The 27,797-nt window shown below is 48.2% G+C and overlaps 2 protein-coding genes across 4 annotated transcripts in view; one reads left to right on the top strand and one right to left on the bottom strand.

Moving 5' to 3' along the window:
- LOC118212335 (ras-specific guanine nucleotide-releasing factor RalGPS1-like) overlaps positions 1–27,797 on the top strand; it is a 123,065-nt gene that overhangs the window by 45,710 nt on the left and 49,558 nt on the right. The gene's annotated exons all lie outside the window — the stretch shown is intronic.
- On the bottom strand, positions 64–20,626 carry LOC118212336 (angiopoietin-related protein 2-like). The gene is made up of 5 exons (XM_035390101.1): positions 19,991–20,626; positions 11,451–12,397; positions 7,411–7,604; positions 4,004–4,274; positions 64–1,887 (listed from the first exon to the last, which is right to left on the bottom strand). Exons 2-5 carry the CDS (start codon positions 12,328–12,330, stop codon positions 1,688–1,690), a joined length of 1,545 nt encoding a protein of 514 aa, XP_035245992.1. The 5' UTR covers positions 12,331–12,397; positions 19,991–20,626; the 3' UTR covers positions 64–1,687.

Raw genomic sequence — 27,797 nt, 5'->3', positions numbered from 1 at the left:
AGCAGCAGACGTGCCTGTACACAGTTTAAGCTGACGCGTCGTCTCCTAGTGTTGCTTATATTAGTGACCTGTCATATTTCAAATGCTTTAACTCTTTAACAGGTGCTGGTAAAATTAAAAATCTGAATACAATCCTGCAGGTCCCTGAGAATTCTCAATGAAACACTCTGCTGGCTGAAAATGTACACTTGTGTTCTGGATAGTAGTGAAAATGTTGAAACGTGAAATGAAATTTCTTTAGTAATCTTCAGGTAATTTTACTGGTGTCTGAAGCAGCTGGGCAGAATGGATCATGTGTGAAATGTTGGAATCTGAAGGGGGGTTTAGGGGTTCCTAGGGGAACCTGAGGAACCCCTGTAGTTTTCATTCCAGCCACTATTGTGATCTCTGAAGTATCACAAGCTATTCATTATTCTTAATGAATACTTTTAAAAAAATGATTTGACCCAGGTCAGTTGGCCACTTCACGTTCAGTCAGTTTGCCACTGTAGTCTTTTCTATTGCGTTCATTTTTTAAATTTTGATTTCTGTGAATGGGTATTTTTCTGACTCTCACACTCTTGGACGCATTTCCCTGTTGATAGATTATAAACTGTTATACCACTGGAAGTAGCTGCACTCTCCTGTATCATTTTGTATCATTTGTGATTATTTGTCATGCGTGCCAGGAGTATGAAACGTTGGGTAGGCAGCCAAAGCTGCCTAACGCGTGCCATGCGCTGTGATGTTTTTGGACATTTTCAGACCGTACATTCCCCAATTTCCCCCCCTCACCTTTTCAAGTGTTTCTGATCACAGAGAGCATTAGGCACAGAGCGTTAAACTCGAAGAGCTTTACACACACAGTGCGTTACACACCCAGTGTGTTGCGCGCACTGCGTAGGTTTTCCCCAGCTCTCTCTGGCGGTGTGAAAGGAGTCTCTTTCGCAGGGGACTGAAGTGTCCCCTGCATGAGTTTTCTCTCTGGTGTCCTTGGTGCTGTGAGCACTAGAGGGATGCTATTGCCCTGCAGATTTGAAAGCGCAGTAATCCTCTCTTTTTTGCTGGCTTTTGTTGAAGTGAAATGAAGCACCTCATTAGGACCATGATCAGGTGCTTTTTTCACCTCATTGGTAGTCAGCCGTTGTTCCCGCCTCGCTTGCCAGGATCCAATGGAGAAGACAAGCAAAATACACAATGTCCCTCTGCGGCGATGGTGCTCAGATCCTTCAGGGTTGGGCGGGGCGGATCCAAGGAGACCTCTCTTTTAAAGACATTGCATAGCCCCTCCCTCCTGGGAATCCTCATCTTAGAGCAACACGCTGGGAATCCACCAGGGAGGACTTCTAAAGGCCCGGAACGCCGGGATCAATCCCAAACGTCTCCCAGCAAAGCGATCGCCTTTGCACTTTACACCAGGAAATCAGCTGGGTATTTATCAATGCTGCCCAAAATCAACATGCATGCACATACGTGCATGCACGCACATACACACGCATACACACATGCACAGGCACGCACACACACACATACATACACACACACACGCACACACGCACACGCACACACACACACACACACTGGAGCAGAACAGAGCTCACGTGGATGAATGGAATTTTGTCTCTGTTGGAATCAGACAGTGAAAGCGGGTGAACGTCACTGTGCAGGTGGTGCTGTGTGTGTGTTTGCATGTCCTTGTCCTTGGGGGTCAGTGGAAGGTGTTGGAGTTGGGCCGGATCATCATGATGACTTTCTTCAGGGAGTAGGCCCCGCCCCTGAACTCCGCCCAGTACACCCCGTCCTGGTAGCGGCTGCGGTAGTGCCCCCCGCGGTACCACACCCCGTTCAGGTTGGAGTGGGCGCAGGAGTTGTACCACCAGCCTCCCTTCTGGTAGTGAGCGCAGTTACCTGGGGGCACAGGTGTGGGCGGAGTCAGAGTGACATCACGAGGGCATACACAAATACATCTATTTTTCAGAATCATAATAATAATAATTATAGTAATAATAATCACCATCATTGAAATAATAATACACATTATTTTTAATCTAATGTTTCAAGTACTGTATAAATCTCAAATCACAGCATGAATGCAACAGAAAAAATATAATAAGACCAGGTAATATCCACAAATAATTATGTGCACATCTGCATTGCACCGCCTGGTGGTGCCCACACATTACTTCGCCGTATTTATCCCTTAGGAGGAGTATCTACTTTCTGTTTAAAGTCTATTTTCAGTCCATGATGTTTGACCTGAGTTTGACCTGTGATTTTCTTTTTTATTCACCCTTGGGTTGAGAAGATGAGTGAAAGCTTCCTTCTGGAGAGTTTGTGTAGTTCTCATACACGCACTCTGAGGAAAGGCTCTGTCAGTCCAGCGCATGCTGGCCCGTTTCCTACCGTAAGGAACACTAATTAGATGGCAGGAACGGCCTGTGTTCTTGGTAGACTGGAGCCGTTGGTTTGATAAGTAGCGGGTTTCAGAAGGCGAGGTCACACATGCCTGATACTCTACGTCCAACCAGAGATAATCCCTGGGCTGCTATTTTTCTCTTTTTCTTTTCCTCTTTTGTCAATCTGAGAACAATCTGAGACACCCTGTAATATTTGCTTGTTTTTTTTTTTTTTTCCTCTGCAGTCCTGGATTGTTTTCGACGCCGGGCTCGCACGGATTTGTCTCTACGCTGCCGTTTTGGGCTCGGGGGTGGCGGGGAAAGCCAGTCAGCCGTATAAAATGCGCTGTTTCTCTCTTTCTGTTCCCTGCCAATCGTGATTTCCTTAGTCACACAGTTCCTGCCAGAGCCTTGAGATCATTTATTTTGTTTGCTGTGATCTGCAACGCTAGCTGTGCTAGTTTATTCCAAGATTTTAAAGATGTTCAAGATTAAATGAAAGAAAATCTCTGATATGAAAGATGAAGCATTACCATATGTTGAATTCAAATTTGAAACTAAATGAAGTAAATGGAAAAAAACGTGTGCTAAATCAAGTGCATTCATGTCGACAGGGCACACAAGGGGCATTGACACACTGTCAAGTAATATTGTCAGTTAAATGTTAAATCAATTCTGATAGAGTAAATATTACTCTGGTAGAGTACATGTGATCCCTCTGAGACTCATATTACATTAGATTACAGTGATTTAGTAGACACTCTTATCCAGAGCAGCTTACAGGAGCGGAGAATAGCAGTTAGTCTCAGAAATACAAGTGTGATTTCACCAAGAAATTACAGAAGTGTAATGTTAGCCAAACAAACCAACAGTTGGTAACAACAAAAATGGTAACAATAACAAAAACTAAACACCACTAGATCATCTTTACACAGCTATACCTGTGACATTATCCCAAAAGAAAGAAAGAAAGAAAGGATTGCTTCAGGGGAGCTTCTGTGCAGTTTGAAGAGGTGAATCTGCAGGGTTTTGCCGTCCTAACTATAGTCATGACTTATAAACTCTTAAGAGATTAAGTGACACTTTTTTACTGCGTACCTACATCGTCTAAACGCGTGTTTTCTTTATTGTGTTTTGGCATCACACATTTACTGCTCAAAACGCTTCCCCCTGAAGTGCGAATTGAGATGGGGCCCAGGACTGGCCGTGAGGCACGTGCAGTGTGTTCTGAGTGTGTTCTGCTTGGTACACTTCAGGCTCTTTGTGAATGTGCATCACATGGGTTTTCCTCAGCTGTGCTTTGACCAGGTCCCGTCAAACAGTTAAAAAAAAAAAATGATTCTACATATAATTTATATTTTTAATATATTTAAATATATTTTTATAATAATATATTTTTTTACAAATTTAGATATGTTTCAGATGAGCTGTTGAGCATTTTGCTTTCACACGTACTGCATGTCTGTTGTATAGTCTGGCGTGTCTCTAGCCCACTCCACTGACACAGTGGCCTCATTCATGGTGAACCACAGTGTTGAAATGAGTGAATATAAAGATTCTAGCCCGGGTTGATGTGGGCCTGGCCTGTGCCTGGCTTTGGACTGGCGTGGGATTGGCGTGGGGTTTACCTGTGTACATGTCGTGGTCCCGGTCCAGTGTGGTGAACTGCTTGCCGTTGTGCCAGGTGAGAGAGTCACCGGCATTGCCATGGTAACGGCCCACTCGAAGCTTGTAAAACTCGGCCTCTGACTCCAGCCGGAAGCTGGCGTACTCGGCAAACACCTTGCGCCCTGACCAATCCTCCATCGTCACCAGCAACTTGTACGTCCCCTGATTGGTCAGCCAGTACAAGTTCTCCAGCCCAAGCCAGTACTCACCATCGATGTTCCCAAACCCTTGCTGTATGAACCATAGAGAGAGAGAGAGAGAGGGACAGAGGCAGAGAGAGAGAGAACAGGGTTAGGAAAGAGGAGAGGGAGAGAGTCAGAGAGAGAGATGGGGAGAGAGGACAGAGTACTTTAGTTATGTATGTGTTATGTATATCTTGTTTTCTGTAGTTTTTTTTACTTTTCTTACAATACTATGCGAGGGCATGACAAAAAAGCCCCTTGAAATTCAATTGAATTTGAAAGAGAGAGAGGGAGAGAGAGATAATGGAGCTGAGCTTTGCTGAACCTTGCTTCCCAAATCCAAGTACCTGCCCCTCCCCCCCCCAACCACCACCACGCAATCTCCCCATGGTTGCCAGGACAATTTCGTTTTTTCCCTCGTTATTCAAACTGCTGATGATTCAGAAATCTCCAGCAAATCCTACTAAATCCCCTTGTTGGCTTGTGGCCTCCCTTGTCCTGGCAACCAGGGATCGGGTGGTTTAGGGGGAGTGGGGGTGTCCTGTCTGGCTGTCTGTGTTTACTTGGAGGTGGGGATAGTATGGGTGGAGGGTGGCAGTGGCTGGAAAGCAGCTGCAGCAGGGGGGGGGGGGTGAATTCCATCTTCTGTGTTGTAGGTTTATGTAATGACTTCTACAGTATTATGGGCCCTGACCCTGATGGCTTGGTATTGTTTCAGCATTTTGGCTAACCTTCATTTATGTACTTTCACAAGTCACTCTGGACAAGAGCATCAGCCAAATGACTAAATGTAAACTTGAGGATTTACTTGCCAGTCATGTCTCGAGATACGTCATTCTCAGGGGAACCAGAGCTGCAATGTGGAAATTTAAAATAAAAAAAGATTATCTCCACAGTCTGTGTTGCCATGGTGGGGGAAAAATCCTCTTTTTATGTGGGATATTCAAGACAGTCTCGAGAATTAATCGAAGCATTTTGGCCTTTAGAAGCATGCTGACAGACTGGAAATGTAATTTACATCTTAATTCATATCTTAATACAATAGAACATGTACATCTAAAGCAAACGTCCATCTGCATCAATGGAAAATGTGCATTCAGAAGCTGCAGGTTTTTCGGAAGTGGTCAGAAAGTAAGTGAAGTAACAGCAGTCTTGATGAGTTCTCCAATGCGTCTTCAGTCTCGGTCATTAAGAGGCAGGGGGGGTTTTTGACGGATTGCCTGGGGGAATCTGGATCAGCAATGTACCGTATCGGGGGAGAGGGCGGAGAGGTGGGGGGGGGGGAGATTTCCTCATCTTTGTGTGAACTTTGTTGCCTTTTCCCCTTGTTTCGTATGTACTGAGCCTCACTCGCAGATTCACATGCACAGAGAGATGGCAACACCTTAAAAAAATGAAACCTTCCAAATAAATGTATTAAATAAATACATTATATACATTTTTTTTAAATGCCTTTTTACAAATACAGTGCAGTTCCCTCCCCAGCTTCAGCTGTGGCTTGTTATTTAACGGTTAATGAAAGATATACTGTGTGTTCGCAGGATGTGAAAGAAAGGAAAGAATGCAGAGAAATAATTGCAGGATGCATTTGAGATGGGTCCCTCCTTTCCTCCCTCCCTCCCTCCCTCTTTTCTTCCCTCTCTCCGTGTCTCACGCTAGCACACACGTGGTCAGAATCCCGCAGCAGGCCTCTACCCCCCCCCCCCCCCCATGTGTTTTTGGGTGCGCTCTGAGAGAGATGTTCTGGGCCCAACCGTGCGAGTGCTCCCTCTCTCCCTCTCTCCCACTCTCCCTCTCTCCCTCTCTCCCGCTCTCCCGCTCTCCCTCTCTCCCGCTCTCCCTCTCTCCCGCTCTTGCGCGGTACATTAGCTCTGAATCCTCATCAAGCAAAATGATCTGCCTCGCTGATAACGAGCCCTGGGCTTATTCGACCGGCTCTGTCCTCAAAGACCCCCTCACAGCGGACGATGTGTGTTTTATTGCGGCCCTCACGTTTTTTGGGGGCAAACTTTTATTTTTACAGTGTGTGTTATCGACTGTCCCCATGTGAAGAAAGCTTTGGCAAACCCGGAGAGTTTTTCAGAAAGAAAATAAATCACCCTTGTTCTTTGGAGGAGTACACAGCTTAAATAAGGACATGTACTGGAAGGATTAGGGATTGGAAAGGCTTCTGTCATGGCCTGTCCCCTGTCAAATCGCGTGGGGGCCTGCGCAGCCAAACACAATTTAGAAAGGTCCCGTCATGTAATGCCTTGCTCTGGTGTAAACCCTTGGCATTCATGTTCTGTTTAGCATTATCCAATATTTTTCAGCATTTTTTTCTTTGTGTGTAGTTTCTTTTTTTGGAATTTATCCAGCTGTGTGTGTCATCCGGACAGATAAAAATATACTGTTCAGTCCTGAATGACAGAACCCAGGAATCCAGTTTGCCCAGAAGCCAGAGTAGGCAGAACAAGGCCAGGAACTAGTGTCATAACAGCCCTTATGACATCATAATCGCCCTACGAATTCTCAGTGGCTAGAAAAAGACCATGGACCACCATCATAACAGCTTTTATGACATAAAATTCAATCTGCACTACTTCTCTTGTTGGAACAAATCCAGGGACTACCATTGTAAGAGCCCTTATGACAATGTTATCAACTTGTGTCACATCCACTGTCATAGCATCGTTTTTGACTTCATAATCCATTCCACACAAAATCCCACACCCTAAAAACAACAGAGCTGATCCATTGGCTCATGGAGTTAACTGTGATTTACACCAGCTGGCCCTGTTCTTCCTTCTGAGCCTCTGATTAGATGCATTCATGGCTGAGTCAGGCATGGAGATAGACGCCTTTTCAGACAGCGATCTGTTACTTACCTCAGAGGAGAACCTGACAAAAGGTTGGCAAAGGACTTCAGTTCTTCTCTCTTATAACAAACGGTGCTTGTGCTTACGGTTGTTCAATAAAATGGAATAAATCTAGGTATTTGATGTACAGAATGGTGTTCTACCTCCCTTTTGTGGTGTGTGTTTGCAAAGGTCATGGGACCCATAAAAAAATAAATGTAGATTTTTTTTTTAGATTTGTTCGTTCCGGTCCTTTGTTTTTAAACGGATGAGTTCCGAACACACTGCACCCTGCTTGGAGGTGGAGAGTGGGCGGGGACTATTGAGAGGGGGCGGGGGCCGCTTTACCTTATACGTCTCCCAGTTGCGGAAGAAGTTGACGGAGCCGTCCTGCCGCCTCTGGATGACGGTCCAGCCGCCGGGGTCGTGGCGCTGGTCGCACCACACCTGCATGAGCCGGTTGGTGTTCTCCGGCTTCACCAGGTACATCCCGCTGTTCCCGTGGCCCTCCTCCAGCGCCTCCAGGCAGTCCTTAAAGGGGCCTGCGGGCGTGGGCCAGACAGCCGGGGAACAAGAACGTGTGAGCGAGGGCAATGGAGGAGGGAGAGGAGCGACTGAGCAAGAGAACGGCTGAAAGAGGGAGCTATGGAGGTTAAAGGGAAAGAGTTAGGAAGGGAATGTGTCCCCAACGCCGCACATTCACGCTACTCTCCCAACATGTGTCTCTTTACCTCTCTCTCTCTTACTCCTTCTCCCTCGCTTTCTCAAATTCAAATTCTCTCTTCTCTTTACCTCTCTCTACCCCCCTTCTCTCTCTCTCTTCCTCTCTCTTAGTTATGTCAGGAATAGCAGAGTACCAGGCTGGAGATAGGTGGGGGGGGGGGGTACACCGAGCTGTAGAAGCTCTCAGTTTCCGCCCGATGGCGGCGTCCTTGTTGACTTTGGCCGGTGCTCTGGAACGTGGGTGGAAACTGCTGCCGGGCGCCGAGAGGCCAAGAACAACAGCGGCACACGGGCTGAGGGCCGGTCCCCGGGGCCGAATAGCACGACGGTAGCGCGCAGATTAACCGGCCCGCCGGCACGGCCGCCCGGGGGGAGCCGCGGAGGGCCGCAGGATTCCGGCTCTGCTCATGTCATTACTCAAGAAAAAATACGGCGCACTTCTCCATGTTTCCCGGTCTCCGTTTGTGGAGGCTCCAGGGGAAAGATTGTGATGTGCATGTGAAGGGATCCTTGGGTTTTGGTATCCTGGGGGTGGGAGGGGGGTGCAGGGGGGGATGGGGGCATGACAGTCCTGCTGGAACTGGAGTAAAGCTACTGTGGAATAATATTTGTGGTAGACCTACGTTGAATGGAAATTATAATGGCCAATAGTCATCGGATTTTCCTGCATAATAACCACACAGTAGTGGAATGCCTTGGTGGCCAGAAGATGATGGTGAAGATGGCGATGTAGATGCCAGTTGTAATGCTGCCCACATGCTGATTGTGACCTGTCTATCTATGTAGGTGACTAACGATGGCTTCACGGGCTGTGAACACACTTTAATATCAATGTCAGTATTGGTCTGGACGTTTGGTTCCGTATACATGTTTTCAATGGCAGGCAAGGGAGCAATGACTAACCATACCCAGTACATTTAAGACATTTACAACCCTAAGGCTGCTGTTTCTACCCTCTACCCCCAGGGGGCAGCGGCCGTAACCATTCATAAGTAGTTCTGAAATGGCATTATGGGTATTGTCACTGCTGAAATATCACTGTCGTGTAACTCGCAGACCAGTCTTCTCATTCTCAGCCTGTCGGGAAGGTTTTCACAGCTCCAGGTGCTGGAATTCTCCACACCTGCAGGATCGGCACATTTTGTGGAATTTTCCGTCCAGCCCTTTCTCCCCCTCCCGCATGGTTTTCCGAAACACTCTCGTATTAGACGCCTTTCTTTACGCATCTCAATAAGCCTTTGTGTTCGACTTTGGCGTGCCTCGTCATGAAAGCAGTGTGCGTGAGACCCAGCTGGAAGCACCTGAGCTTGGGGTTGTGGTCACGCCCCTGCTGACTCGGGCCAGCATCCCCACGGGGCCGGCGCGTGATTGGTCATACCGTCACTCAGGGAGACCGTGACAGAGAAATGGAAAAGTGGAAGGGAAAGTAAGAAGAAGAGACGTACGATGCTACAGAATCTGAGTTTATGGGCATCCAAAGGTGCTGACCTTGTCACTGGCTTTGCAGAGATGTGAAATCTGAAATTATGGGGAACCTGCCTCACTTGTCCTCCTGGTATTGGCCAACTGAACACGCTCTGAGAATCCCCAAACTTTAGTCAGCATCTTACTCTTCCTCTTTTATTCTTTCGTTGTCCCTCTTTCCATCATCTGCAGTTAGCAGCTGCCCGACTGCAGAGATGGCTTACTCTAGATTGTATTTTTACATACAATCAATTGATGCACTTATGCAAGTCAGTGTCTTACGTGCCTTGCTCCAGGGTTCCCTAACAGCCATGCTACACTGCGACCCTCTTCTTTCCTGTTTTCTTTCTGTCTCCCTTCCCTCCTTCCCCGGCCTGTATCACATGATGGAGATTAGTGTCAGTGGGCATCAGGGCCCAGCGCTGTAAGCTGGGCCAGTTCTGTAACTCACGGTGCTCTTTTAGTGGCCTTCTTAAAAAAAAGGATAAAACAGCACGATGGGCAAATATGTAAGAAAGTGTGTGTGTGTGGGGGGGGGAGGGCTGTGGGCGGTGGGCGGTGGGGGGTGGAAAAAAACTCTAAACTGAAATGTTTCCTATGAAGGAATTTGCAGAGATCTTTGTGGTTGGGTTCATATGTAATGGATACCAGATCTCAGCTGTTAAAGAGGCTTTCCTGACATAAAGGCAAACCCCTACTAACACGGGAACCCACTGCTCTCCTCTCTCTCTGACAAACCTTCACCCCAGGGCTATTAAGCATTATTAATCTTTTGCTTTTAATCTTTGCTTAAGCAGTGGACTGTCCTCCCTTAAACTGCATAGTTTTTCCGATTTGAGAAATCCTCCTGGGACGCAGTGCAGTAAAGCCTGGTCCTACAGGTTCGCAACATCCATGGAATCCGCCCCTTCCTCACCCGAGTCGCTACACAGCTACTAGTCCAATACCTCTCGGCTCATCCAGAATGCTGATGCCAGCCTAGTTTTCAGCCTCCCTGAATTCACTGTATGCTGCATTGTTTTTGAGGATCCTTCACTGGCTTCCGGTGGCCTCCAGAATCACTCACACTGGCATACCAAGCTCTGAATTTTACTGCCCCTTCTCATCTTTGGACAGTGATTACACCACTTGAACCAGAACTCTATGCTTAGCATCCTCTCACCTGCATTTCTCATTTTATCGAGTGCCTGGCAGCTACTTTAGGTAATAGAAACATTGAGGCATCGGTATAGTAGGCGGGGTTATTGGCTGCTGTTGCTACTTTCAAACAGGAGCCCGACCATCACTTCCTCTGAGGTCTCCCTATTTCTGTCTGGCTGCCTGTCGGACCCGAATGAACTCACTGTCTCTAGTCCTGTCTCATGCAGCAAGGGTGCCTTATGGGAGTTGGGATGAAAGTTTGCGCTAAGGACTGTCAACAAGCACTTGAGAGTAATCATTGGCTGTCTTGCATCCCCCCCCCACCCCCCAGCAGAAATGATTCATAGCAGTTTGTTTCCACAGCCACTCCGCTAGCCAGCATCAAGCATTAAAACTTTTGAACCCAAATTCGATGAAAGATATCTCGGCTTTTTACGGAATAATTCTGGAATAACATCAGACGTGTTTAAACAGGCTGTTCGATGAACTCATTTTTACTGGAATATCCTCCTGGAGATGGGAGGATTTATGAGCGCCGAGCCTCACTGTGTTAGCGGGATGGTCACGCACGCATCCCCGAGATGAGAGTGCAGGCCAGACTTCAATGTTTTCTATCTGAGACCCGACATATGATTTCAGTGGGTTGGCATGCCACATTTGTCATCTGAAGAAATATACAAATAATAGAATGGGGCCTCAAAAAAGTTATCAAACAAATTGTTCTGCTATATTGTGTTTCATTAAAATAAGGAAGGAAATAAGATTTTGCCCATTTCACAGAAACTGGAAAGTTTTGGAAATTTACAGAACTCCTTTCCAACAGAAGTGTAATTTGGACAAAACAGTCCTTTCAGATGCTGAGATTTTATGAAGCTTTGAACTGAAAGGCAACTACAGTTGGCAGTAAGCTCTCTGGAGACGAGAAAGAAAATAAAGATAAGAATAAGAACTTCATAGAGGAAAACAAGATTGGACTATCGCTGATTTGAAAAAGAAACCCAGAAAAGAAGAGGGAAAGGTAAAGATTGCGGGAGAATAGCCTCAGACAGGAGGATACTCACCAGAGGGCTTGTCTGTGGTGGAGGGGCTGTGCGTGCCGCTGGGCATTGTGGGAAGCGGAGGCGGCGGCAGGGCCTTGTGGTTCTGGTCGCTCTGGATCTCGTTGGTGATCTGGTTGGTGAGGCGGGGGAGGGTGGGCGGCTGGTAGGGCCTGGCCGGGACGGGCGGGACCGGGACGGGCAGGACCGGGACGGGCAGGACCGGGACGGGCAGGGCCGGCTGGGGGGCGGGCCGGGCGGGCCGGGCGGGCCGGACGGGCATCCTCAGGCAGTGCTCCTCCAGCTGGGCGATGACGGTGGTCTGGTTCCCCGCCAGCGCGGCCAGGTGCTGGTACTTGTGCTCCAGGTCCTTGTAGCGGTTGGTGAGCTGCAGCATCTCGGCGGTGTGGTTGAGGATGCGGCTCTCCAGCTGCGACAGCTCCAGCGCGTTGTCCCGCTTGCGGATGATCTCGTGCAGCAGCTGCATGTAGAGCTGCGTCACGCGCGAGTTCATGTTGCGGCTCTCCTTGCGCAGGAGCTTGACCTCGTTGACCACGCCCCCGTCCACCTCCACCAGCTGCTGGAGCGTCTCGATCTGCCGCTTCTGCTTCAGGAGCTCCCCGTTCAGAAGCTCCAGCTCCTGCTTGCTGACCCGGTTCTCCAGGATGGCGTCGGGTTCCTTGGAGTTGACGCATATGGCGCCCGTCACCTTCCTCTGCGGGACGATGAAGGTGTAGGAGCACTTCTCGGCCTGGGGTGGGTCAGCCGCCCGCCTCTCCCGCCCGCCGTACAGGAAGTCCCCTTCGGAAAACGTGTCCTCCTCCCTGTCCGTTGCCCTGGAGACCGACAGCGTCGCCCCAGAGACCAGGACCAGGAGGAGCAGAGCTGACATGGAGGTTGCCATGGCGATATGGGTGAGGGGGACTGGGTGGGCCTGTCTGTAGGGAGTGGCCCCGATGGGGTTGTGCTGTCTGTAAAGAGAGGGACAGGAAACTCTTCAGAATTCAAGACAGGGATGGTTTGCTATCAGGTTATCAGAAAATCCACAGACTTGACTGAGATAATCAGGGTTTTTATTGGTTTAGATTTACTTGTGCAGGCAGGTTCCTCACCACAGATCTTTCAGATCTTTCCACATGAATGCTTTCCCACAAAGCTGATCTCAGCACAGACTGCCATTCCTTAGCTCGCCTTGCAGTCGCTACTGGGGGTTTTCATTCACTAATTACTGAGCGGGGTGATGGAAAATCACATTCTCATGCCAAGTATAGATAAACTAAGCACCATTACACTGTCAAGCGTCTCAGACTGAGAGAAACCTGTTTGGTTTCCTGACATCAAGCAGACCCTGGAGGGGAACACCACAACGCTGTCTTCAAATTCTTTCACCACACCTTGAGCCAAGTACTTTACCCAAAATCCTTCCAATCCATTCTTTCGCAAAATACTGCTGAGCTAATTCAGCTGACTCCGTGATAAGTTCTCAGTCAGGTCAACAGTGATTAGACACGCCTTGCTTGTTTTAGAATTCACACTTTTCTCCCATCTCATCCTCTTTTTGAATGAAAACATTCTCCTTTCGTAATGAGATAAGCTGGCCAAAGGCCGAACCCAGAACTCAACGCCATCTCCAGCTGAAAGGAGCCGGCATTGAGCTTTATAGGCCCTGAATGTGGTGCTTTTGTGTGCGTGCCCACATCCTGTTTTGGAAGTGCCATTCGTTATTCTGGCTCGTATTGAGCCGAGCTTAGCTCGTGGCGTAGGAAACAATGCAGTCAGCGTGAAATGCGGGAGGAGGGGGAGTGGGCAGCTCAGCCCAGAGAGGCTCGCATGAGCAGGTCAATACAAGCGTAAGCATGCAAACCCAGTTAGAGGCATGGTGACTCAGGTAAACGGACACATTCTGGTAAACTGAGGGAGGCGCTGTTTAACGTCGGAAGTGCAGGTAAACACAGGTAAATGCATGTTGACCTGTGGTCTCCAACCCTGGTCCTGGAGAGCTACAGGGTATGCTGGTTTTTGTTTTCACCTTAAAATCAGCACCCAATTGAGACCCAAGGCACCAGGTGAGTTGAGTTACCTGTGTAATCAACTGCTGCTCTAATTGGTTCCTGAAGTGCGGAGTCACTATGAAAACCAGCAGAGCCTGTAGCTCTCCAGGACCAGGGTTGGAGACCACTGATGTAGACCCAAGTAGGCCCAGGTGAACGTAGGTTAATGTGTATAGACACGGCTAGACACAGGTAAACACATGTAGACATGTAAACACAGATGAATGTGGGTTAATGTATGTTGACATAAGTGAATGCAATTGATTGTATGTAGAGGTAAACACAGGTACTGTAAGTGCAGGTGCATGCATATAGACAAGTAGAGACTAAGATACAAAAGGGCCAGGGCAGCTCTGCCAAGATAAACACTGGTCTCTGTTATCTGGGTAGTGGAGTCTAAATGAGAGTTCCATAAATTGGCATGGAGGCATGTTCATTTCTGCATCCACTCTGTAATATCCTCCTGCAAGCATGCCACCAGAGCATTTAGATAAGTCGCCCAGTCAGTCACAGAAATGTAGACGGGCTCCGCCCCTAGATAGTTCATCAGGACTGGAAAGGTGGCCGGTCTCCCGTGGCAACGTGGGCGTGCAGAAGGCATGGATGCTGTTTGCGGGGACATGTGATTTGGCTCTGTCCATCTGCGCTCCTCTCCCTGAACAGTCTTCTGACAGCTGAGCTGGTTGTCGGTTTGTCCGAGCCTCATTCGGATCAGAACCGTGAATACAGAGTGACTCACATGGCTTATGTTTTTACACACTATCTATTTGTGTAACTGGATTTTTGCTGAGGCATCTCAGCTTAAGAAGTGTGCTGAGGGGTACAGTGGCGACTCCCCTCCCAGCCTTGGGTTTGAACAGATCTGCTGACCCTGAGTCGCGAGCGCCATTCCCACATTGTGACTCCTTGCTTGTGTCTAGTGTTGGATTGTGGGGACAGAAGGGGAGAAAGAGGCTGTTTTAGTGAGAGTCGGTGTTCTCGTAGCAGACCGGGTAGGTGGTGTGGTTCTGGTTGGTAGGAATGTTGCTCCTGGGTAAAACTCCCACCCCCACCTCCCACACCCCCTGTAGCTCCTTAATTGAAAGCTGGTGTGGAGTCTATTTCAGAGAGCAGCCGTTTCCCCCCGCCCCCCCTTCGCCCACCAGTCTGTCCAATAACTGCTGTGTGGTATCCTGCATACTGCATACAGAGGGGGGTCTGACAGCTGCCAGTCAAACTTATGACGGCCTTATATGGGGGCAGCTGAAGACTCCTGACTGTGACAGAGATTTAATACACACCACACACACACACTCACACACTCACACACATACACATACATATACTGGGTCACACTAGGTTACGCTGCTGACAGATTCAATGACCAAACTGCAGATCCACTGTAAAGATAAGTTTTTTAATCTTTGGGTGGCATTTCTCAGAATTTCGCAGAGCTGAGTGTGCACTTGCAGGGCTAAGCATGCACTCTCAGGGCTAAGTGTGCACTTTCAGAGCTAAGTGTATACACTTAGGGCTAAGTGTGCACTTTCAGAGCTAAGTATGCACTCTCAGGTCCTCCAGATCTCTCTCTATTCTGTGGGTAAAGAGCACAAGGCTTGGCTTGAGTCCGCCATCACAATGCGACACAAACTCTTTTACAAGGACGCATTATTCATTCACACACTAAAAATTGATTTAATGAGGCTCACTGCCCTATTAAAATGGCATCTCATTTTCAAAAGGCCATCTAAAAAATGGGTTCTACTGCTGTTTATTGTGTGATATTTATATGGATAGATTTTTTCTTTTTTGATGAGTTGGGGGGGGGGGGTGTGGTTTCCATGCCCTCCCCCCACTCCCCTCACCACAGGGAATGGAATTGTGTAATCTGTACACTGAATGAATAGCGTGGGGGGGGGGGGGGGGGGGTTGTAGGGGAGAGGAAAGTCCTTGTAAAGCTCATGGAAAAGTGTTTTCATTCACTCTAGTAATTGTGTCTTTCCCGAAAGGGTTGACTTTACACGACTCTCTCTATGTGCAGGCAGTGGTTTGATTTTTGATGTACAGCACTGTGCAGGGGAGAATGACACAGGTGACCAGTGAAGGCAACTTCCTAAACCACGGCTGAATCTCAGAGCCACGGAAAATCCCGTTCCCTGCCCACAATGCCGTGGGGCAGTGCGTTGCCGTTTTCCAACCCCGAATGGCACATTCCTGTTGAGACTCTAAGGAAGGGTGTGACCCACAAAGTCTAGGTGGTGCCATTTTCTTGTACACATGAGTGTATGTGGTCTTTACTTAAGGACATACTAGTGGCACTCTCATATCCTCTGCTTTTGTAGTTTTAATGTGAACTGGGCTCAAGTTAGTTTGTCTATCTCACAGGTGTTCGATCTTATCCGAAAAGGGTCGGTGTGGGTGCAGGTTTCTTGTTGTAACCCAGCACTAAGACACCAGATTCTACTTATTAAGGTCTTTATTGAAGATTACAAAAAGTTAAATAATTGAATCCAGTGTCGTGCTGGGCCAAAACAAAATCCTGCACCAACACCGGCCCTTTTCGGATAAGAGTGGACCCCCTGGTCTATGAAATAAGAATGTATGGTTAAAAATTAAACCCAGCAAACACATTCTGTTCTGGGCCAGCTCTGACCCCTTGGCAGTGCATTCATAAAGCTGTAAGGATGTGCCTGATTAATGGGTCAGACTGGGTGACCCTATTCAGGGTAAATGAAAATGCTAATGATTGGCTAATAAGCCCTGCGTGACTGCCCTGTGAAAGAAAGGATCCCTTTGGAGGTTAAGGAGCGAGTCAACCCCTCCACTCTCTCTCTCAGGACCCTCTGCACTCTCCAGAGTAACAGCAACATCAGCCCCCTGAAAGACACAGACAGCCAGGAGTCTTCCCTATCGCCCCCCCCCCCCCCCCGAGTGTTTGTGTGTGTGTGGGGTAAGAGGGACTCACATGTTGAGATATAACTGCCCACACTAACAGTCTGGCTTCCAGGTCAGTTAACACCACATCTACTCCCCCCAAGCTCATCTCTCTCTCTCTCACACTTTCTTGCTCTCTCTCTGTCTCTCTCTCTCTCACACACACACTTTCTTGCTCTCTCTCATTCTCTCTCTCTCAGACACGTCAGGCTGCCATCTCTTCTTTCCCTGCCTTAGGGAGATAAATCACAGATTCCATGAGGAGGTGCCATGTGGCTATGACATCATAATGTGTGTGTGTGTGTGTGTGTGTGTGTGTGTCGGCTGCAGAGGGTGGAACAGTGTGTCTGGAGTGGGGAGGAAATTGCCGGGGATTGAATGTTGCAGTCGAGCGCCGCGATGACATATGCTTACAACAGCAAATACTAGCCTGGATTCCAGCACTGGACTACTGAAGGTCCGTAAAACCAATACTGTGCTGCATTAGACTGGATAGGTTAGGTTGTGCTGCGTTAGATTGTCTAGTTTAGGCTGTGCTGGGCTACACTGGGCTAGGTTAGACTGCTGGGAAACTCTGGGCTAGATTAGGCTGTCCTGGGATAGTTTTAGCTGCTGTATGTGATGCTTCAGATGATGATGATGATGATGTATGACTGGTGTTGCTTCAGGGCAGTGGTCAGCTGTACTCTGTGATTGCATCTCACAGCGTTACAGGTTGGATCTGTGATAATGTGCCCGACATGTTGTATTTTGTGGTAGACCAGTGACAGTAAAGCAAATCACCTGCATTTGAGTCAGTCATTGCTTGCTAGTTTGCTACTGGCTGAAACCACAGCCATAGGCAGACACTGCTGCATCTTCAGACACTGACACAGACACAGCCGTAATCACAACGGGCACAACTGACAGAAAAATGCGTTTATAGGCACAGCTATATATTGACTCAACCACAGTCACACACAGGCATAGCCACAACTGCGGTCACTATTACTGACACCACCACAGATTCAGAAAGACACAGACCCAGACATTCAGCTGATGGACGCTCAGCCAATGAGAGCCACATCCTGTTATAGTTACAGACACAGGCCATAATGCCACCAAAGAGCCATGTTTCTGCAGTTTGAAGTGAGAGTATACCAGCCTCTCTCTCTCTCTCTCTCTCGTAATGGTAAAGTAGAATGTGCTTCTGTTTCCAAGTTCCCTTTGATCATTAGACCTACGAGGAGGGACTTCTACATCATGCACTTGGGATTACACTGAACAATGAATGGCATAGCACTTCAGAAACCTCTGACCTGCTACTTGTAAAGCCATTAATAAATGCTGAAATGAGGATTGTTGTTGCCGTATTGTGATGTATTTTGCAGATGTATTACCCTGAATTATGAATTATTTGTGTCTGAGCTTGCACGTCCTCCTGGTGCGGGCAAAAACTGAACCCTTGAGCAAGGTTATTTTGACATAGTCTCCGTTTACACAGCTGGATATATACTGAAGGAATATATTTAACCTGAACTGCTTTGGTATATATCCAACTGCACAAAAGGATACTAAGTAAAAAAAATAAGAAATGCAAAAAGCTGTGTGAGTTGCTCTGGATAAGAGCATCTGCTACATGCCTGTAGTGATATGCATAAGTAGACAATATATTCTAATCTAATCTGAGCAAATGAATTATGTCTAATCTAATGTCTAATCTAATCTGACGGTGCTCATATTGCTTACGTACCCCTGAATGCCCTCTTCCTGTTGGCGTGCGCGTGTTTATGTTCAGATCTCCCTGCTCGCTGCTCGTTTGTGTGGCCCGTCCCGTGTGCCCTGAGCTGGCGGGACGCTGAGAGAGGGCTGTCGCTTTCGCACCCCTCCGTTTTACAAGCACGCCTCCTGCCGTTTTTGGGGATGGGTGGGAGAGGGGGGGTGTTAAACTTTCTCTCCGCCGGCGGGCTGGCTGCATCCGAGCCGTCAGACGCGCTCCGTTAGCGTTGCCGCTGCGCGCCTCGTTAAGCCCTGCCGCTCACAGAGCGCTCGCTCCGTCTCTAACGGGTCCGTCAGACGCCTCCCGCTCGCCGTGGAGCCGGAGCCGCCTCCCTCCCTCCGCACCGCACCGCACTTCACGAAGCCGCGGGCAGCCAAACCACATTTCCAAAAACATTTTACAGATCGTGATGGGCTTTTATGACCCAAGGTGAAATAATATGGAATATACGGCTCGGATTCTGTCTGCGTGTTCTTCACTTTAACTTTAACTTCTGAGTCTTCAGTGAAGTGTAAAAATGTTAAATGCGATTTAAAAGTCTTAGTCTGAGCGTTTCCTTTCAGATATAACCTGGACACTTAATTCAGGGTGAGCACTTAATTCAGGGTAACCTCAGTAAAGGGAAGGTTTTTTAAAATTAAACTTTTAATAGTGAGTCAGGGTTGAGTTCCAGTAAAGCAAGGTGGTGGAAATGCGTCCATCCTGTGGTGGTTTGTGTGCGTCTCTGTCCGAGCGCTGGCTAATCCCACAGTACAGAGCCTTCCTGAGGGACCCTGCTAAAGACCCTGTACGTTCCCCGTGGGGGCTGTTCCGCAAGGGGGCATTCCCAAGCACGGATAATTATGTGAGGTTACTGTAAATCTCCCCACACACCACAGAGGCCCTTTCGCAGAGTTTTCTGTTTTTCTGGAAGAGAAGGTTCTTTATGGTTGCTTTTACATGCTATCTCCTGGGTGCATTAGTCATGCTGCAGTTTGTACCATGATGTGCTCTGCCACATTACAGCAGCACTTTAGGGGGCCAGATTGTTTGAGTAATGGTGCATTTAATATGGGCTAAACATTTTCCTCGTAGTATTTACAAAACACGTGTATGAAGAGGATCCATAGTACACAGTAAAGTAGACCCCTTATTTAAATAAGAATAACTGATTTTATTGACACTGGTGGGGAGGAGGGTATGCTGCCACGGTGCAGATGCGTAGTCATGGATACAGTCTCAACTTTTGATGCACCTCAGTAGTGCTTTCTTTGTTCTTAACGAAGGGCCGAGGGAAAACTCTATCTAGGGTCGCATTTGGCCCCTGGGGCCGCTACCTGTGAGACGCTTCAGCGTGACACAGAGAGTTTACGGCCGTGCCTTCAGAGCCACGGATACTTTACCGCATGCTCCATTACCGTTTAAAAACGTTAGCGTGCCGCGACACCCCGTCACAGTAAATGGTAAGTGGTAAATGGTCTGCATTTATATAGCGCTTTTATCTATATATTTATATATCCAAAGCGCTTTACAGTTGATGCCTCTCATTCACCCATTCACACACAGGCTCACACGCCAACGGCGAAAGGCTGCCACGCAAGGCGCCAGTCGACACCCTGTCACCGTAATGTTGCTCAGCAGTCCGCGCGCATTACCGCCTGCGCTTTAAAAAGTGGCGCAGCTCCGCGCTAACGCAGGCTAGCGTCACCCCCGCACCTGTGCGTGCGATCAGAGCCGGCGCATGCAGCCTGTCAGAGGAGCGCGCGCGACTGACCTCACGGAGCCTGAGCGGGACTTTCAGCGACCGCGCCGCGCGAACCGCCGTCCTACGGAGCAGCGAGGGCGGGGGGGGGGGTTCTTACCGGACAGTGTCGTGTGCTCCCCCTCTTCGGCTCTCCGCTAAACCTCCCTTAAATCACTCGCCGGTCGGGCGGACCGAGCGCGAGAGAACTCTCATTTTGGGAGCCGTTGATCCGCGGCGTTCCGGAGCGCGCTCTGTCTGTGTCTCTCTCTCTCTCGGGCTCTCTGTCCTGGCTGGCTGTCAGGAGAGGTCAGGTGTCAGGCTCTTCAGCGTCCCGTCGTCCTGGTCTCACACACACACAGAAGCAGCAGCAGGATCCAAAACCACTCCCTCCAGCCTCGCAGTAGCCAGTGTCCTCAGAGGGCTTCAACCGCGGTTTCCCAAAAAAGCCACAGACCGAGAAAGTCCGGTGATATGAAGTAAATAAATAAAGATAACGGTGATGATGCGAGCGGCGGCGCTGAGCGCGGGGCGGTTTGACAGATGAGCGCTTTCCCAGGAGTCACGCTGTGGCTCGTCTGTCCGTGCCTCTGCTGAGGAGTCTGGTCACTCACTTGCCCTGCGGAGAGACCATCACTTCTGCCACACAGGTCCGGAGAGTCCGTGCTTTTCACCAAAGCCCCTCCCAGTTCTTTACTTTCCTCTCTCTCTCTCTCTCTCTCTCTCTCTCTCCCTCTCGTCTTTGTAATGTGGGGAAAAAAAGTTCCAGCGCACAGTTGTAGCTGGTTGTTTAGATCCCCTCCCCCGTCCCCTCCTCTTGGCACAAAGAGAAACACTAGCACGAGGTACACCCCCCCCTTCCTTCTCACCCTAACCCCCAACCCTGTCCCCTCCACTCCCTCTCTCTCTCTCCCTCTCCCTCTCTTTCTCTCTGCCTGTCTCTCCCTCCCTCTCTCACTCTCCATCTGCCTATCTCTCTCATCTCTCAGTCTCTCTACCTCTACCTATCTCTCCCTCTCCTTCTCTCTCTATTTTTCTACCTCTGCATGTCTCTCCCTCTCTTTCTCTCACTATCTTTCTACCTCTGCCTAGCTTTCCCTCTTCTTTCTCTTTATCGTTTTGTCTTATCTCTCTTCCCTCCTCTGTCTCTCTCACTTTCTCTTTCTCACCCTCTCCCTGCCCCTGTCTTTCTGCCCCTCTCACTCTTTCCATCTGTTGCTTTTGTGTCTCTCTCTTTCTCTCTCACCACCCTCTCTGTCTTCTTTTTAGTTTTATCAAATCTTTCTGGGCACCACAAGCTTACGGTCACGTTGTCAAAACATGTACGCATCAGACAAACAGAGGGGATAATGACAGGGTAAGTGTGGCTGCAGGGATAATGCACGGGATCTCTCCGTTTCTCAGGGGATTGAGTGGGATTCGTACAGCCTTTATTCGCCCGGCAGGCATAATCCAGCGTTACTGAAGTCATTCTTAGGGCACAAACGCCAAAGACCAATCCACCCGTTTTTTCCCCCCTGCCTGACCTCTCTCTGTCTGCGCATGAAACTGAAAGGATCACGATTTAGAAAAGAAAAGACAACAAACCTCCATCCCACTTCTCCGGTTCCTTTCTGTTTCTCAGTTCAATTCGCTGTGCTTTATTGACAGGAACTGCACATAGTATATGTTGCCAAAGCAAACAGGGAACTTACCAAAACAAGTAGCGTAACAGTACAAGTAATGTACGAACGATAATTAATACAATTACAATCACAATGAAGGTTTCAAATAAAATAAAGGAAAATTGTGTTTTGACAGTGTAAACTACAAAAATGAATGAACGAGTTTTGTGACTGTCTTTAGTGTCACTCAATACCTCTCAGGATATGGCAGGCTGAAATGTATAGCTAATCTACCGAAAAGTGTTTTCTTTTTAGGGCCAGATAGGAGTTAAGTTTACTTCGTGTTTGGGTTTGAGTGTTCCAATAGTTGATGTCATTTTTTTTATGCTGTGCTATAATTAGGTTCACTTTAATTTCCTGTGTTTTTGTGGTGCTGTCCTGAGGCTGAGTTGTTAGTAGATGTTAGCGCCGTTAGCCCCAGTTGCAGTCAGTGCATTGAAGGAGGACACTTAAGGTCAGATGAACTGATAGTCTGAGCATGTCACAAAGTTTTTGTGTGCAGACGGAAGGTACTAGAAGTATAGTTTATGGTGGAGCTACCTCCTGTTGCATACGCTAATACCTTTAGCAAATCAGGCCCTTAATGCACATTTTGGCAAAAGCAACAGGCCACGGGTCCCTGAAGAGACCAGGGGAGTAGGTGAGAGAGGGAGAGGCAGGCTCAGCTTCAGAAACAGGGCCGACAGCTGCAGGTGGCACCGGCAAGGTTCCAGGTTTAAACCCCTTTGTGCCCTGTGCATTTACTAGTGTTTGTCAGCCACATTGTGAGGGTGCTGTAGGATTTTTTTTATTTTTTATTTTAATATAAATTTGGTGCCCAGTGTGGGGCTCTACACATCCAATACCCACACTAATTTGGAGTCCTGAGTAAAGTGTATCCACGTGTGTGAATGTGTGTATTTGTGCATGTGTGTGGTGGCACTTTGACATTCCTAAACCCTGGACTCAAACCCGCGACCTTTCAGTTGGTGGGGGTAGAGATCACCCACCAAGCGCACCATGGGAGAACTGGAACTTTTCAACCAATCGGGGAGGTCGAGTCTTCGTCCAGGGTCAAATCCATCCAATCAGAAACTCACTTGCACTTAGACCGACCTACTGTACTTCATACGCTGTCACAACACACGACACACTTGTTCCTGGTTATGGTAATACACTTTGTTGTACGTCGCTCTGGATAAGAGCGTCTGCCAAATACCTGTAATGTAATGTAACAAAGTCAGCCAGGCCCCAGCTGCCCCTTTAAATCTCTTGCTACTGTTTGCTGTGTTTTCATTCCTCCCGTGTCTTTGTGTTTTTATACCTTTTTTCTGGTACAAGACCGCTTGCTTCCGGACGGAAAACAGCCAGCGGCTGTTGCGCCACTCTTTCTCCAGTGTTTAGGAGCGCCACGGTCGTGTGATTCGCGTGAATTCAGCGCTTTGAAGGCGCGCGGCTAATCCCCCTGAGTGCTGGCGAGGGATTAGGCCGCATTAAGAGCGCTCTCTGCCCTACAGGTGTGTTTCAGCCAATCACATGCCAGAATTCTGACTCGCACCTTCACCGTAGAGACTAAAATGTGAAACGGCAGCATGGGGCCGGGGCCGTTGGGTGGCTCACCCTGTTAAGGCACCGCTCTCGTTCTCGTGCGTGGATGAGCCCCATTGTCTGCGATCGAATTCCCCTCCGTGCCAGTGCACACTGTTGCCGTTGCCCATTGTTAGGGGCGGTTTGGTCAGCAGCAAAGCTCATCTCGTCTTGTCTTTCTCTAGCGATCCTCGCCAGTTGATCGGGTGCCTACAAGTCTGTGCGTACGTTGACCTGCACAAGTGTCAGTGCCTTCGGTTCATCTCTCATCCGGCCTGACTAGCGATCTCTGGTGTGATAAGAACTGCTGCTTAACGTTCCTTCAGAGGAGAGTGTGTTTATTTTTGCCCCCCTGGACTGGTACCCGTGGGTCCAGTTATGACCGCTAACACACAAATTGGGCAACTGGAGGAAAAGGAGCGGAAGCAAAAAATAAAATGCTGACAGAATGAGGAATGGATTTTAGTGACCCCAGGGGTGGTGACCTTGGGGTGGGGATAGAGGCGGGACCAGGACTTTGAGACTTTTTTGATGACCAAACTTTGAAATGGCGACAGTGCAGAAATACTGCCGTTAAAATATTCCCCTCTGGGGTGGTGGGCTTAGGGTGACTGGGAGGGTGACGGCGTCGGCGAAGCCTGGATTTAGGGATGGTAGTCTTGGAGGAGGAGCACATGCCCAAACGAACAGAGTTACTATGGGGGGGGGGGGGTCTCCACAGGGGGCTGTCACCATGCTATTCATCACGTTGCCAAGGTAACGGTTAACCAGTGACACAAAAGACCTGACGTGTGCGTTAAAACCGGGTGAAAATCTGGAATTAAGAAGCAAAAAATAAAAACAAAAAAGCAAAAAGCCTCCCTCTTCAGTGTTATCCACATTCTCTGGAACAATTTCAAGTGCCATTCTCCCCAACCCGCAAAAAACAATATTACCATTTCTCCCTCACTCAGTGTTTGGATATTCAGTCATACTTGTCCAGATTTATTTGATAAAATTTTACTTAGTCCTGGAATGGGTATAGACACTGTGAGTGTGCTGGTGTCGAAGGTGTAGAATGTGTTGGGAATGTTGTTGCTGTTTGCTGCAGGGTGGAGACCGTGGGGTCCTAGCACAGCGGTTCCTCTGGACGGTTTAGGAGAGCCATTTATCAGCCTGCCAGCGGGGGCTTGGAACAGAGGCAGCTCACCTCTGCCCCTGCTCTGCCCCTGCTCTGGGCCTGCTGGGGAGGGCGGGGAGGGGGACGGATTCAGGGAACGACAGAAGGGTAGATCATTTCACTTAGTGCCCCTGTGGGGTGGGGGTTGGTGGGGGGGAGGCCTCTTCTACCCCCTCAGTATTTTGGAATCCACCCCGACAGTGATCCCTGTAGATCTTCCCTGTGGAACAGTATGCCTCAGTCTGTACATGTGCAGGGGTGTGTGTGCATGTGTGCATGGCTGTTTATGGATGTTTGTACGCATTTCCATGCCTGCATGAAATCTGCCTGCATGTGCATTTGGGAGTGTGTGTGCGCAGTGTTAATTTTAAGATCTTACGAGCAGATTGCTGATACTTTAACACAAAAATATGTGACATAATGACTTCACAATGAGATCTGACATGCAGAACAATAATATTTTCAAACCAGGGAAATAATGGCATCATGTCAATGAGATATGACTCACAGAATTCCAAAATGTTTTTAAACCAAGAGTTTGTAAAAAAAAAATAAATAAATAAAAATCCTTGAAAATCTCTGCACGACATTTATCTTCCTATTATGCAATAATGTCGTGTTTTTGGGGGCTGTGCTGCTGTTCATAGTTGGCTGATGTGAGCACGGAGAATCACAAGCAGACGTGGTTGAAGTGATTATTTTTCCATCTCGTTTTCAAAACACTTTGCGTGGCACACAGGAAAGCTGTTGCCTGTATGAATGTGCTGGTTTACCCAGGCAACGCTGGTCCCAGCTGTAAATACAAAGAGTGTGCTGGACTGCAGCTTTGGACATGGGAAAGGTCATAATCAGCCACGCAAGTGTACTCTATTCTGGAGTCTGTCTTAGTCCCTGACCTCCTAAACAGCACCGAATTCCTCCACGCCTACCCCAGACCTCCATGTGACCCTCGTAAAGAGCAGTAGATGCTAATTTTGCTAGCCTGACCATAGCTTTGCCTTCATTGTGCCTTTAGCAACTTGCTAAAATCAGCCTACCAACCCAAAAATAAACCCATAAATAAACACATTCCTGAGTCAGGGGCTTTCCATCTCAGGAATTCCATTGAAGCTATTAAGTTATGCCCCCCCCCCCCCCCCCCCCCCCCCCCACACTACCCACCCATGCCCCTTTCCCTGTGTCAGAAGTGACATTATGACATTACCAGATGCGTTTGACTAACCTAAGGTCAAAGGTCATTGACATGTGAGGGGAAAATGATGCCCCTCAACCCCATCTCCTTACCTTCTGACTACAAGCCAAGAAGATCAGCCAGCACGGAGCAGCCTATTCGTTTTATTATTATATTACTATTTTTGTCTTTTTAAAAATTCTGTCAAATTCAAGCTTCAAATGTAGGACCTCAATTTGGGTAAATTTTTGGCTGAAGATATAAAATGGTGGTAAGAGTGGTCTTGAAGATGTTGGATGCTTCAAAGAGGACCATTAATATAGGGAAAGACCTGCAATGTGTTTGTGTGTGCAAATGTGTGTGTGTGTGTGTGTGTGTGCATGTGTGTGCGTGCGTGTGTGTGTGTGTGTGTGTGTTGTATTTGTGTTTTCTAGTTCCAGAGCATTTCACTGACCAATAAGTCCAATCTACAGCAACTACACCATCAACATTGGAGACTTCACTGAAAGGAAGTGGCAAAATGCAGTTCTGATGTTCTTCCCTATTTAACCGTAATACCTAGACATAACTGATTCTTCAGCTGACATTGTTTCACTGAATTGTAGAATGAGTATGTTTTAATATGTCATAAACTTTGGAGTGCACTCTATGGTTCCAGACAACCTCATATTTGTTCAGAATGCTTTATGAATTTTTTTCTATTTTTTACAGTCCATGTAATACTTTGCAGTGATCGCAGTGGCGGTGTATAGCTCTATGATGACGTCTGGCACCCATGGCCTGTATTTAGGACTAATGCAGAGGTGACCTGAGGAACCCTGTTCTGTCCCGGATTAGAGGAGGCAAGCACTCTGATTTGTTTTGCTTTTTGAGAAACATATCATTTCCCCCAGAGTTGCTGAAGTTGCATATCGCTGCAAGTCAACACATGACTGGATTACACCAGCATCCAAATATCACTGCCCCTGGAAAGGAATATGCTTATTTGGGCCACGGAGAGCGTCAGAAATCTGACAGATGGGGAAAGAGGAATGGAAAAAGAGCTCTTGTTTCCATTATAGATTCCTCTATGGGACGAGGCTGATGTTGAGGTGACTGGTATGTTTGGGTGGGGGTGGGATCGGAGTGGGGAGCCCGCTGTGCTTTTGTGGAATGCGGGGAGGGGGGACACTTTGAAGAGGGCGGCCATGGTCGGGCGTCGCTGACTGCTGTGGTCCCGCGTCAGAGACACCCATGGTAATGAAAGACAACAGCGAGGGAAAGAGGGTTCACTTACATCATCCAACAGGGAGAGCCAAATCTGGGGGGCTACCAAATCAAAGACTGAAAGATTCCCCCTAAACACACCCATTGATTTACATTACAGGCATTTAGCAGACGCTCTTATCCAGAGTGACTGGAAAAAGAGTAAATGCTTTTTGCATGGAATCCATTTATACAGCAGGATATATACTGAAACAATGCCGGCTAACTACCTTGCTCTAGGGTCCGACAGCAGTGTCCTACCTGAGAACTGAACCCGTGACCTTTTGGTTAGACCTGTTCCTTACCCATTGTACTACACTGCCACCTACACACCCGTCACCCTGCATATCTCCCCCCCTCCTCTTGATCCCCTGGAGGTTGAGGTGAACTGTGTGTGTGTCATGACCTGGGCAAAACTTTGTGCTAATTAAAAATGACGCATTTCCCCATAGGGCTTTATTGAGAGAGAGAGATAGAGAGATGTCAAATAAATTAGAATGACAGAAACAGTGTTAATGTGGGGATAATAACGGCGTGGGGTGTGGTTGCAGAAGGCAGTGATGTAACCGTGCGTGTGCATGTGACTCCCAGGATGCATTGGGACTGTGCCCGTGAGCTCTGCCCATGTTCAGGACCCCTGAAGACGCTGTGGCTCCTACCCTACTGAGCACGCTCAGACGGCATCGCGCGACTGTGCGGTCGTGGCGATAATATAGATGTGAGATTTTATTTATATAGCGCCTTTCATGATCTCAGAGCAGGGTGGGGGAGAGCACACCATCACCGTCACCAGTGTGCAGCACCCACCTGGTTAATGCTGACCAATGGAGGATGGTCTTCCCCTGCTGGGTCTGGTTCTTCCCAAGGCACGCTTTCGATGTGTGACCCTGGGAGTCTTCCCTCGCCTTAGTGAGGTGTTTCAGTCTTGGATACGCTGTGAAACGAACCGTGGCATCTGTTTTCTGAAATGTGGTTTATGAATTCCTTATATGATTGATTGCTTCTTAAACTGCCAGTGTTTATTTTTTTTCTCCAGTGCCCTAAGGATTTGTCTTTACAAAGTATCTTTGTGTCTGTTTCTCTGCAGCACAAAAAAATTTAATTGAATAAAACTGTTCGGCTA

The sequence above is a fragment of the Anguilla anguilla genome, chromosome 14, assembly GCF_013347855.1.
Source record: "Anguilla anguilla isolate fAngAng1 chromosome 14, fAngAng1.pri, whole genome shotgun sequence".
Taxonomy (NCBI): domain Eukaryota; kingdom Metazoa; phylum Chordata; class Actinopteri; order Anguilliformes; family Anguillidae; genus Anguilla; species Anguilla anguilla.
Note: the sequence above shows the minus strand (reverse complement) of the source record. Positions and strands in the feature narration are given on the sequence as shown.